The following is a 13858-nucleotide window of genomic DNA, read 5'->3' on the forward strand; positions in this document are numbered from 1 at the left end:
CAGAAAGCTTTGGCGACTGTGTATTTGCGTTAGGTGGCAACGCCCAATTCGAATAAAGTTTTAAAAAACTCAGTATTTCCTTTATTTTAATTTGTTTTATTTCAAATTATTTTGAGTTATCTGGCTTTCGTATCTACATAAAGAATCTATTTAATAATTTTAATACAATGCTGCTTTACTTTATTGTTTAGCTCTTAATATGAAATAGTTCATTATTTTAGCAATTTATTAATAAATTTTTATTTGGTATTTTGTAAGGCAGACAGTGAAGTCCAAAGACGATGATCTTTTCCATATTTATTATTAGGTTTGATCTGCTTCTCGGTTGGCGTTCATTTGTAAGTTAAAAGTATTTCCTCAGCATTTGCGATAAACATTTCATTCCCATTAATTTAGTTTAGCGTATCTAATACATAGTTAAAAATTTGATTCTTCACTTTAGTTTCCTTTTAGAGCTGTGTGTAGTATACAATAGTTAAAGCTTTCTTTTTATTCATTTTGCTCAATATGTTATTAATATATGTTTTGGTTCAGACTACGCAATTGTTTTCTATTCACTTTGAACAAGATCATAAGTGTTTAAGGGAAATATATAGTTAATATATTAATTAAGGTTTGCTTCTCGGTTAAATGATATAAAAAAATGCGGCTGCCAAAAGGATTCTCCTTGTCAGTTTGAAGTTGTGTATATTTTATGTGTATTGTATCTGTATCTGGTGTATCTTGCGCTCATCTTACGTGCTAAGAATTGACGATACTACAAAATTAGACAGTTCGCTTTCGTATCTGTATCTTTATCTGTAGTCTTTGTTATCATCAGTTTAAAACGGTATAGGCATATTTGAATGAATGCTTTCCAGTTTCTTGAGTTTAATTCGTTGTTGATGTCTATGTGTGTATATATGTAGGTATTGCTTTAATCCAGGTGTTTATACATATCCTCCAGCTGCGGCTTGAAGTAGCTCTTTAGCTGCGGTCTCTTGGCTTTAAATGTGGGCGTCAGCAGTCCGTTTTGCACCGAGAAGGGATCCGGATGCAGATATATATCTTTTACCTGAAATGAAATATCCGGATATTATCTTGAAAACTATATTATGGTGGTCCATGAGCTCACTTGTTCGAATGACTTGAGTCCACTCTGCTTGCCCCAGTTGAGCATGTCGTTCATGATCAGTTCCTTGACATTCTTATTATTGCACAGGACGGAGAGTGTGCCGCGTACATTGTTCTCCGTGGCCCATTGCTTCAGTACATCGGTATCAGGTACGACAACAGCGATAATGCAGCTCTGAAAGAATTAGGAAAATACATATAGAAGTCAACTAAGGGTTCAAACTCAAAATGTGTGTATTTTATCAAAATATTTATTAACTATTGTAGGGTATATTTTGGTATTACCTTTAAGCTTTCTCCATAGACATAAACTTGATTAACGTATTGGCTGAGCGTGTAGATATTCTCGATTTTCTCGGGCACTATGTACTCGCCCTGGCTAAGCTTGAAGATGTGCTTGCGTCGATCGATGATCCGCAGTGTTCCATTTGGCAGCCACATGCCCACATCGCCCGTGTGATGCCAGCCCTCAGAATCGATGGCCTCTGCCGTTTTTTCGGGATCCTTATAGTAACTATACAAAAATACAGTTTATTAAATAGCAGGCGAAAGTTGGTATTCGTTTACCTACCCATGGAACACATTCGATCCGCGCACACACACCTCCCCAGTACTTTGATTGGCGAAGTACTCCATCTCCGGCACATCCACCAGTTTCACAGCATTGCAGGACACGGGTGGACCCACATGGTTGGGCACATGATCTCCCTGAACGGTGAGTGTGATGGCTCCCGTGCACTCCGTTTGGCCATATCCCTCAAGGACCAAGCAGCCCAGGGCACAGCGCATGAAGGTCAGGACATTTCCAGCCAATGGGGCGGAGCCCACGACCATCAAACGGAGATTTCCGCCAAAGGCTTGATGCACCTTCTTGAAGACCAACTTGTCCCAGCAGCCGTTCCTCCGCAGGACACCCCTGGCGATCTCCTTCTCCTTCGCGCGCATGGCCATGTTGAACAGACCCCTTTTCAGTCCAGAGGCTGAGATATCATTCTGGATCTTGTCGTAGACGCGGTTCAGAAGACGAGGCACTGCCGGCATCACGGTTGGTTTCAGCATCTTGAGGTCATTAGTTAGTTCCTTGATGTCGCCGGAATAGAAGCCCACACAGCCACCCACGTAGTACATTCCGTTCTCGCAGCACCGCTCGAACATGTGGGCCAGGGGCAGGAATGACACCATCACATCGCCCGCCCGGATGCGATGATCGCCCATCTGCAGGATCACAGAACAGACGCCGGCCACCACGTTGCCGTGGGTGAGCATCACGCCCTTCGGATTGCCCGTCGTCCCGGACGTGTAGCACACCGTGCACAGGTCCTCCGCCGTCGGCGGGACCTCCGGATGGTTGCCTTTGGCACCCAACTTCTCCACATCGATGAAGGAGAATATCTGTATGCCTCGGCTGCGAGCCCGCTCCAGGGTCGTCTGCCGGATGGGCTTGATAGCCACAATGATCTTTAGGCTGCGCGGCGCCTTCTCCAACAACATGGCCGCCTTGCCATCGTCCTCCACAATCACTACCTGCATATCCGTCTGGCGTATGATGAAGGCACAGGCATCAGGACCCAGGGTGTCGTACAGTGGAACCACCACCAAGGAGAAGGAGTAGCAGCCCTGCTCGTACAGGATCCATTCCGGGCGGTTCTGCGAGTATATCCCAATCAACTGCTTTGGCCTGGCTCCCAGCGCCAGCATTCCGGCTCCAAAGTTCTTGGCACGTAGCAGGGCCTCGTCATAGTTGATCCACTAAGTGAACAGAGATTATAGATCACATTAAAAAATGTGCAAAGGAATTTCAGTTATTTAAAAGTGGTGTTAACTTCTATACTATAGGTATTCGAAAAATCTCAACTAGGATACAAGCCATTAGAAATCCGTAACCATGTTGTTATTTCTAAAATATTAGAGTATCATTTTATTTAACATATTTTGGAATCTCACTACAAGAATTTGCGTTTAAGACCAAATCTCAGAATATATATACTACTAATATATAGTTATACTGCTACTTTGGGACTTTATATTTTACAAGTTTTTATATAATATACTAATACACATATTCTGTGGCTTAGCTTACCTGGTAGGGCGATGACAGGGTTTCGCGCCAACCCAGACATGGTCCATTGTTGGAGGCGTAGGCGCCCTCGCGGAACGTCTGGTACAGGGTGCGGACATTCTCTGTGATGTAGGAAACGAACTTGCCGTTCTTGGACTCCTTGTAGAACTTGGAGACGTGTATTTGTTCTGGACCCTGCAATGCAAGTGAAGTGACCCCAAAAGAAACAGAGAAATCGAGGACATGCAATGGGTGAGAGACGTTGATATATTGAGGTAGAAAACCGTGGAAAAGAATATATACAATCAAGAGTTCGGTGGGGTATATATATAAATGGAGTATTTATGTTGGGGTAGACAGATACATATACAACATACATATGTTTAATGTTAGCGAATTGTTTGTCTTGAGCTTAAAAAAAATACATTTTTCTTCGTCATATATTTGAAATCCGTTAACGGAAATAGAACGCCAAAAGATTGAAATACAATGAGATATTGTCGTAATTTCAAGTTTTAATTGAGTTTATACAATCCGTCAATCTGGCCATTTCCCCTTAAGTGGAAATTTAAGGTTATTTTTGTTACTTTAGCCAATTGTTGCAATAAAATCAATAATAATTTCAATTTATGTACGTAGCCAACTTGGTGCTATGATTTATCATTTATTTTGGGGCTAGAGACATAAACACATCACTCGGCGGGATTTCATTAGTGCGCTCGAAAGTAAAGCCCATAGAGCACTTCCTTTATGGTAAACAGCTGCGAAAGAAACAAACGCAACGGCCGAAAGTGTTGATGTACGAGAACGAATATCAAAATACTCTGCGATGGGGAATATTTTAGCGGGGGGTTCTGGTCAGAGGATCCTAAGAGTTAGTTTGTTTGTTTTTGCTGCCCGATATTAATGAGCAAAATGCAAATGTATTTTCAAAACTAATTGTTTTCCGCAGATTAAAGTGCTTTCCAAATTGATGTTGTTTATATATTTTATTATTGACGCAAGTCTAAGGGGTAGCGGGTTAGTTTCTAGAGCATACTCCGAGGAGCACATGAGGCATACCCTATGGTGGATATCTTGACGATGATCGTATATGATCTAGCCCACGAAATGTAAGAGACGTTAAACAAAAATAAAAGAAGCAAAATAAAGTTTATATTAGTGATTGCTTAGTTAATCTGGTTAGGCAGTTTTGTCTTTTCATTCTTATGTTTTAAGTCACCATAGAGTGTTACCTTGAGCACATCGCTCTGATTGCTTAGCTCGATGGGCACTCGTATACTGGTAATTTGGCCGCAACAGGACATGGTTTCCTTTCAATTGGATAATCACTTCGTAAGTTTACTTAATGCTTGCAGCCGTTTAGACACTTTATTCACTTGTGGCTTTCTTTTTGTGATCGTTCAGATTTCATCTGGCATTTTATACGCACATTTTCCAGCGACTGTAAGACACAAACACAAATTTAAGCACTTTTTCAATTTGTTGACCAATTTGCATTTAATATCTGCCTTTTAATTGCCAAGTGCGTCCCGTGTTTAAACGGTCCAATGTATATGTACATATCTCAATTATAGATTTTCCCATGAGGCACGTTTCATAACCGCATCGAGATCGTTTAAATGCTAATTAGCGCGCGTAAAAATAGATTTGTAATTGAAGGGTGTGTGAGAAAGCTTTTCAGATATTATCCAGATATTATTGGCTTTTGTTTATGTTGTGCAATTATATCTACGGTAATTGTGTATTTTCGTCTTTGATCTAGTAACATCATTTTTATTTTATTTATCCACTTAACCTGGTCAAATTCTATTAAAACCTCACAGAATGTTTGAATTACACCAATATGTACTGCATTAAAAGCAGAACCAAAATTCAAAATCCATAGCATAATTATGACGCCTAGCTGTCCGTTTACGTATTTTTGGCAAGTGCAGCCCAGTCATTTTGTTTATAATTTTTCAATATTGGCAGCTGCAAGGCGGCCCCAAAAAGGGGCTGCAAAAAAAAAAAAAAAAAACAAGGGAGAAGTGTAAAATGGCCAAGACAAAAAGAGAGAGTGGCCAACACATTATCGAAAAGGCGTCGTCTGCGGATTTGGCTTGGCCTGCCCCAAATTAATTTATAAATAGTTCGTTTGTGGTCAAAAACGTTCCACTCTGTTGTTATCTATGGGACCCGTGTGTGTGGCGGCATACAAGAAAAAAAATCAAAAAAAAAAAAAAGAAAAAATCAAGCCATGTTTTCACACACACCCGAGTGCAATAAATACTTTTTGCAATATGCTAAGAAAAAGAGGAAAATTTGAAATTTTCTAGAGACCATCGAGAACTGAGTCATGGGGAACGCGTTTCGGGCCTCATTGGGATGTTCTGAGGCAATTGGCAGAGAACAAACATTTTCCTCAATGAGCAATTCATCTTTGAGTTATGGTAATTGTGGTGGCCATAAAATCGGACATAAACTATTGGCCAAACAAAGAGTGAGAGACAAAGAAAATAAATGAATGAAACAGCCGGGACCAAGTAGAATTTCAATTGAATCTGCAAGGTATCAATAGTTTGGCAGCATATTTTTAAAAAAATAAGCGAAGCCCAGGAAAAATATGCGGGAATTTCAAGGTCGTTGAAGAAAACTTTTTTTTTGTTTCCAGGTGGCTGGCATATTTTTTAAAGCGCACTGAATTTATGTATTGTCTAGTATCTACATCGAGTATTCACTGAATTCTTCGTTTTAAAAGCATATATCCTTAGAGCTCCACCTCTACTTATTCCTCATTTAAAATTATATTTTAGTAATTTTTTAAAGAACGAACCACAAATAATCTTTTGATTTGATTGGTTGTAATACAAAATACTATACTATAGTAATAAATATGCGGTGGTTCCTGACATTTGGCTTGATTGATTAAGATAGATAGTTGCTGTGTTATATAGAACCAAAATTAAAATTTAATAGACACAAATGTAAAATTTTAGAATATGATTGATGGCTTGTAATCTTATAAAATATGGATTATATTTTAAAAAGTTTAGTGTTCTAATTTTTTGGTACTGAAATCCACATTGACGTTCAAAAGTGCACATGGCTCAAAAATTCTTGAACAAAATTGGAACTCTAAGTATAAACAGCTATAAAATTATATGAGGAATCGGGGTATTGTTAAGATCAACCGTTTACAACCCAAATACCACACAAATTAAGCCAAAAACATCCATCAATCTAAATTAGAATCAAAATCGTGTTAAAATTAGATATATAACTAATCGGGGGGCTGTGTTTTTCTTAGATGTCTTGAGTATAAAAACTGAGTGAACTTGAACTTGAGGAGCTGAGTTCACGTGGCATCGCGACGGCACTTTGACACTTTGGCAAATCGATTTCCTTTGGAAAATCTTTTAATTTTTCATCTTTAATTTCCGTCTACTTTTTTCAAAATTTTTTGGGGTTCTTGCGCTTTACGTAATGAGATTAAATGCTTGTATTTTTGTCAATTTGTTGCAAATTGTCGTGCGTTTTTTCGCTCTTTATTTCATTTTGTTTAGTATACACGAGCTATTATTTATAAAAAAATACGTTTGTTTCATAGATATACATATATCTGCGATATGTACATTGTATAGTTGTTGCTTGTTGTTTCGTTTTCTTTTTGGGATTTTTCTAATTTGAAATATATTCTTAAGACTTGAGCCCGCCACGATCTGCGCGACACGATGTTAAATTTCGAACTGAGTAGCAGAAGTAAAATATTGGTCGTGGCTAAAAATGATTTTGGCCGGCCCGAGGAATCTTCTTTTCTTTTGGGAGAGAGATTGAGCAAAATCGAGCGAAAGATTTCAGGGTTTCAGGGGTATTTTCGGGGGGATCATGAAGTAGAATGCAGCATTCGGCTAGAAATTTTATTCGTTTATATGTTCTTGCTTTGATATTAAATGGTTTTTCTTTTTCTCTTTGCTAGATAGATTTGATCTAATTTTTTGTTGGCCCGATCAAGTTGTCCACCTGTCTCAATTTTCCCTTTACTAAACTAAAACCGGGTATTTATGTATATATTTAGTTTTTGCTATGGTAGTGACAGCAAATTTCAACTCTTTAATAACCAAAATGATTTACGGTCCATATGACAGGACCACGCCCACTTTTGGCCCTCTAAAAATAGAAAGCGTTTGTTTACTTTTGGGCATCCAATCTAAAAATGCTTCATATTATTAAATGTTTCAGAGGTAATTAAATTAAAGCGAAATATTCTATTTTATGTCCAAAAATTATTGGACTAAGGAAATAAAAATGTTTCACCAAACAGAACAAAAAGTGCTGTTGCACAAATGTTTGCCACACACTTCCCACACCAATTAGCCTCGTTGCAAAGTGTTTTAAATTTATTACAAACTGCTTACAAGCTGTCAATTACTCAATTTTCAATAAATGTTTAATTTATGCACTTTTCATTCTAAATCCACTCAGCACTACCTCTTAGCCAGTCCACCTCGCACATATTTATCGTTTCATTTGCACCTCAATTTGCGCACTTTAGCAATTTTGGTGTTCGTACACACTTATATTGGAAAACACTCTACACTTTGTAGGGGAAAGAGTGTGCCAAATGTTGGTGCATTCGAGTTTGTATGCCAGACCAGACTAGGCAAACACACTAAGTGAGTGAAATTCAGTGCATAATTATATATTATACTTGTTTTACAACCGCACACGCAAATGTATCTGCTCTCATGTAGACAGGTTGGCCCTGTCTTGTCAAAGTCTGACATTTCCTTATTATTCTGTTGTCTTTCATTGTTTTCTTTTGGGTTGGGGGTTTTTCTATGGAATTTAACATAGAATAAAAAAAAAGAAAACTTTCACTTTTTTTAATATTTTCTTAAAATTTTAAAATGAATTCAACGCTAATATCTGTAGTAGAAATTACGTTCTTGTATGTCAACTGCTTTTAACCAGATTTAACCGCAGTTTATTGATATGCAACAGGTTATTACTATGAGATTAATATGCACTTTACACAAGAATACACTCAATACTTGAAATAAATATAAATATCCTACAGTGTAAACGATTAAAAAATAGTTGGAAATGGAAAAAGCTGAAATTCCTAAAGTTTCATTCAACTTTCCCGTATTTAAAACAAAAATTGGTTCGCTAGCATTCAATAAATCAATTGTTTAATTAACGATTATCGCTTTTCACTGTGTATTCAGCCTTCAACCCACGAAAAATGGGGCTGCCGTTTTGGCAATGCCAAATATTGCGCGAAATATGCTATTGTGTCAATAATTGTTTATTTACATGACATCAACACAAAAGGAAAGGTCCGTTACAACAATTCGTGGGAAGATGTCGGCGAGTTTAGTTGCAGGAAATTCCTCTGACAATCGTGTGGGGCGATGGGCGCGGAAAATATCAGCATAGATCGAAAATGAGAGAACCAGGCGACTAATTAGATGAAAATGCCAATTGAGCCATGACAAGATTTATTATTGTCGTGCCACTGTCATTCGATAATTTATCAGCGAGAATGTTGCAGTCTTGGCACTCAAATAAAGCACGAGGTGGTGCAGCTATTTTTAATAATTTTCGCACCACTGTGGCAAAGACGTCACGGCTAAAAGTCGAAGAACAAAGGCGAAATGAAAATCGAAATTGTGAAAATGTGAAAATGTGTGAAAATCATCTGACGACAACAACGAAGCAGAGTTCGTTTTTGGGAATCCGACTCGTGATCGCCATCGCACTCAACGTGCTTGTGGACATGTGCACATCAAAGCTCTTTTTGGCCCACATGTCTCGGGGATTCTCCTGTTCTACCTCAAACACAGCCGAGCCCGAGAAAACTCAAGACAAACAGTCCGCAATTGAACATTAAATGATGTAATTGATGTGATCAAAGTCGACCGATTGCGAAATCAACATACCTCTAGCAACGGCGATTGGTTTTCCAGAGGCACTAACGGTCGTTCCGGAACGGGCCTCGTTGCAAAGTAGTATGCAACACTAGCTGCCAGGCTTCCTAGGGTTAACGTGCCCAAAGTGCCTCCCAGGTAGTACAGATACCCATCGATCTCGTCCCCTGTTGAGGTGACCAAAGCAAAATGCATTAGACTGGGTTTCCAAAACATAATTTCTTATTTTCTTTTCTTATAATTGGTGGAGGAATGCTTACAAGAACCGAAATTCATAAAGCACATTTTTAAAGCATATAATTAAAAAAATAAAAACATGTTTTAATAAGACAGCATAGTTAAATTTCAGAATATGCGAAATATTTAAGCAATAAACGTTTTAAATTCTTGGGTGGTAATTGCTTATACTTGCTTGCTTAAAATTCAAATCAATAAATGAAATATATTTTCCACTCATACGTGTATTAATCATTAATAAACCTTGGATAAAAATACTTACAGAAATATGAAAAATTGCTGACAATCAAATGATTGACGTAGGCCATAACCGATTTTTCTGGCGTCATCGTTTTTGTTTTTCCTTACTATATTATTGTTTTGCTTGCTATTACAGTAGTAGTTTATAGTTGTTTCTTTCTACCTGAGTAAATGTTACGTGTTAAGCTTAATGATTGCGTACAGAAGATAGCCTGCGAAAAAAATCAATAAAAGTGCACACATCAATGAAATATTTTTTTTAAATTGATTTTATAATAATGGGTTAGTTGGGAAATACTGCATGCACTGAAAAGGGGGCATTGAGAATTCTCAATTTCCAAACGCAATCAAGCTGAACCAGAGGCCAAAACCACAGCATATAAATGCCATTCATTTTCTGCCTAATTAGAGGGTTATCCATATGCACACATCTACCCTTGTATAATTTTATAGATGTCAAGTGAAAACAATTGGTCTTGCAGCAGGTTTATATATTCGGGGTAGATTGAGTGTACCAGATATGAGAACCAAAAAACATGTTTCAACATGATCGATGTCTATTTTTTCAACAATTGCGTTACAAATTTTTAAATATACATATTACCGCGATCTTTGATAGGCAAAGCTGCACTTGCCCATCAGTTGTGTTATTATGGCTTTATCTGCTGCGTTCGAACTTTGTCTTATCAGTTTTGAAATAATAAGCGTAAGAAGTGCAACTGAAATACGAGCAATAAATCTTAAGAGAAGAGTCGGCGATTAGGGGTTTTCAATGCTCTACAGAACTTTGCACTTTTTCAAAATGCTTACAAAATGGCAAAATGAATAATACATGGGATTATAAGTCGTCGATTTTTGAATTAAACTTAATTTCAATAAATATACTTCGAATATAAAAAGGTACATTTTATTTACTACTATTGCAATTACATAAAATAATACAAATTATAGAATATCTACGCAATATGTATATATTAAGAAAATCAATTTGTTTGTATCAATGAATTTAATTTCCTGATAAATGTATTTATTTCTAATTTTACTTGACCTTAAGCATAGCACCTGCCATAAACTGCATTCTACAATAACAGGTTTATCAGGATTGATTAATTAATTTACGTATTTCCCATCTATAAAGGCTAAAATATTGATACACATTACAAGTTAGAATGGGTTTCCCAACAATACTAGCTGTAGTGCCGTATACAGGTTTTTAAATGCTTCTGACTACAATGTTTATTTTTTTTGTTGAGGTCAAATACCCAGTTTACTTGTTATGTGTAGTGAATAAAATTATCATAATAAATGGTAATTCAATGGCAAACAGGCACGATAGACATTTTCGCGGAAGAAACACTCATTTATGATATTAAACCTACGATTGCCTAAAAATGATTAAATCGATTAGACTTTGATAACTCTGATATGTTCCTGCAAAAATGATTTTATAAACAAATTCGTATCTAGAGAAAAAAATTAATTTCTGGGAATGATCTATAGAAAGTCACATACAAAACAATCGTAAATCAAATTCCGATACTCAAACAAAATATGGAACCTCTGTGTTTAATATTTAATCCTCTTTAGTTGGTCACTTCTGGGACTTAAAGACTGCAACTGGGGGAAGTCAAACGCCACATAGCCACCGAGTAGGTCGAACCACTTCCTCCACATAAGCAGGGGGCTGGTGGAGCGCATCCCAAGCTTTTTAACTGCTGATAAGACTTGGGGCAGCAGAAACGGCAATAATAGGTAGAATCTTTATCAGTCCGCGGCTGAAACTTTGCACCCAGGCATCTGGCCGAGGCCCCTCACTAAGCAGATTATTCGTCTGTGGACAATGCAGACGGACGACCCAAAAACAAGTGCGATATATGTACATATGTAGTGTCTGGAGAGTAAATATACCCTATATAGTATGATTAAGCATCACTTTTTATAGGTCTTAATAAGTTTATCTGTATGGATATGGTGCTTGCTATTTAGAAAATGGATTAAGGTCCATGATAGAATTGATTTTTTTCCATCGATTTATGTACGAGTATACTTTCGCCTAATGGTTTCATGAAAGCTACATACATAGTTCCGAAACTTTCATATGCTTACAGGATGATTTTTTATTTAGTTCCTTTCGGATGAAAACTATAAAATTCAACTGATTTGTTGTAACACATATTATTTTGACAAAAATGTGTCAAGTTCTTACAATAAAGGACTCAAGTCTGCTTTAAATTATGGTTTCCTTTCTATATACTAGATATCTTTTAGTTAAATACGTCTTCAGACATTGGTTTTCCCAAAAAAGAACAGAATATTATGCAATATAAATAAGTGAGCTTAGGCTATTGATTTTATAGACTGGTTTCTTGATAGCCGGGTCAAATCAGGTTTGGCCAAACGTGAGGAGGCACAAAAGAGGGCAAGGGGGAAAGGGGCGGTGCGGCGGAGAAAGGAGGATGCAAAGAGTGAGAAACAAAATGGAGCCTACTGAGGTCAAGGCGGGCACATGCGGCTTTCGACCATTGATTTTCGCCAATTACCCAAAGTTCTTACCTACGAATCTGGACTACTCGAAGATGAAACACATTTGTCGGGCTTATTTATAAGTTTGGGCACGGGCCGACTATTCATACACCTAAATTAGCCTGGGAAAATCAATGAAAAGTTTACGTTTCGGCACTCGCTGATTCCGCCTATCGTATTTTTTACCGGGTCGCTTTGGGGGGGCGTACGTGTAGGCGCGGGGCGAAAAGAGAGAGGAAAAGCCCTAGAACCGAGCATGGAATACCGAAAAACCGAAGGCCGGAAAAATTACTCCTAAACGGTCCGACGTTCGAAACAGAACTGAGTACTGCCAACCGAGAATATCGGAAACAAAGTCCGTTTGCGTTTGAGTCCGTGTTCTGAGCATGCGTGCAACTGCTCCAACAACAGCGAGCGCAACAACACCAGTCGCAATCGCATGAATGAAGCCACACTGAGAACCGAACACCGCTAACTACAGAGAGTCAGTGCCTACACTGAACCAATTAATGACAAGTGTTTTCGCAAAATAGAAAACAAATGTCGAGCGGGAAGCATATAAGATAACTAAAGCCAAAGCTGAAAATCTTTTAATAAAAAATTATTAAAAAATTATAGATATGTTTTGATTATGATTATGATTTTTAATCTAATATTTTGGATTTAAGTACGTATTCAATACATACAGCATACTTAGTTCCCTACCTAAGCCCTCATTTTTTTTGCAAGTGTGCTCCAAACAAGAAGAGCGCGGCATTTGCGAGAGAGCACTAGCTCAGCTCCAGTCATAACAAACAACGAAACAAAGTGGCAAAGGCAAACAACAAACTGCACGTGCTACAGCAAGTCGAGGCAAAGAATGGGGGCGGAGTGGGAGTGGCAAATAGCGGAGAGCAGAAGAGAGAAAGCTGATTGCAGTGAGAGAGCCATTGTGTCTGCCCGCTTTAGTGGCGTTCTGTTTAGAGGGTTGGGGGTATAGGTTGGGCAAAGGATAACAGCCGCAGACAAACGGCTGTCTTTTTATGGCCAGGAGAAGCGGGGGGTGTCGTGACGCACTTGCTCCTTTCGGTCCTGCGAGGGGTGATTCAATACTTTAGATTCCATAGCAATTAACATACATATAATAAATAAATAATAAATATTGGTGCGGTATTTTTTTAGGCGTTATCACGGATACGCAACTATACGCATACATTCTAAAATACAAAGTTCAAATATAAATAATAAATAAGTTATTAGAAATATGTTACTATTTAGATACTTAAATCAATAATATCATGTATACGCAAGAAATGAAACTTTCTTATGTTACGAAATGTATTGGAAGTACACATTGTTTAATAGGCTGCTAGATACTTAAATACCTTATTTTGCTTAAGCATTTAATATCAGAAGTGTTCTAACTACCCTCCCACTTTCCGATGTGATACTGCCATACTCGTGGCAGCTGTCTGTTAAGTTTAAAAGTTTATTGACGAGGAATCTATAATTTATTTTAAAAGGTCGAACTGGGAATTGGTTAGGAGTACTTAAAATATAAAAAAATAAGTACACACAAAAATGTTTGTGAAACTTTAAGAATCAAATCAAAGAGAATTTGGGGTTTTGCAACACAAAGATACTTGAGTGTGGGTCTTGTTTATTCAGGTTTTTTTTTTCTTTTTATGGCTTCTCGTATGGAGCATAAAACAAAAGGGTTTTTTAGGTGGGGATAATCCAACAAAACTGAGTCAACATACCTCAGTACATACATATATTTTATAAAATGTATCTT

At 37.6% G+C, this 13858-nt stretch overlaps 1 protein-coding gene across 4 annotated transcripts; it reads right to left on the minus strand.

The window, feature by feature from the left end:
- Positions 1–154: 154 nt before the first annotated feature.
- LOC6545089 (long-chain-fatty-acid--CoA ligase 5) lies at positions 155–12527 on the minus strand. Of its 4 annotated transcripts, XM_015157521.2 has the most exons (9): positions 12271–12527; positions 12115–12206; positions 9584–9773; positions 9097–9251; positions 3194–3367; positions 1685–2862; positions 1399–1627; positions 1115–1288; positions 155–1054 (listed from the first exon to the last, which is right to left on the minus strand). In XM_015157521.2, the coding sequence occupies exons 3-9, from the start codon at positions 9648–9650 to the stop codon at positions 917–919; spliced, it is 2115 nt and encodes a 704-aa protein (XP_015013007.1). In that variant the 5' UTR covers positions 9651–9773; positions 12115–12206; positions 12271–12527; the 3' UTR covers positions 155–916. The 4 variants fall into 4 exon arrangements, with proteins under 4 accessions (XP_015013007.1, XP_001973275.1, XP_015013008.1 ...); XM_001973239.3 differs by having other exon boundaries at positions 12115–12527; XM_015157522.2 differs by lacking the exons at positions 9097–9251; positions 9584–9773; positions 12115–12206; positions 12271–12527 and adding exons at positions 4408–4616; positions 6787–6926.
- Between the last annotated feature and the right edge of the window lie 1331 nt (positions 12528–13858).

This window comes from Drosophila erecta, unplaced genomic scaffold (genome assembly GCF_003286155.1).
Source record: "Drosophila erecta strain 14021-0224.00,06,07 unplaced genomic scaffold, DereRS2 tig00000021-arrow-pilon, whole genome shotgun sequence".
In the NCBI taxonomy this organism is placed as follows: Eukaryota; Metazoa; Arthropoda; class Insecta; order Diptera; family Drosophilidae; genus Drosophila; species Drosophila erecta.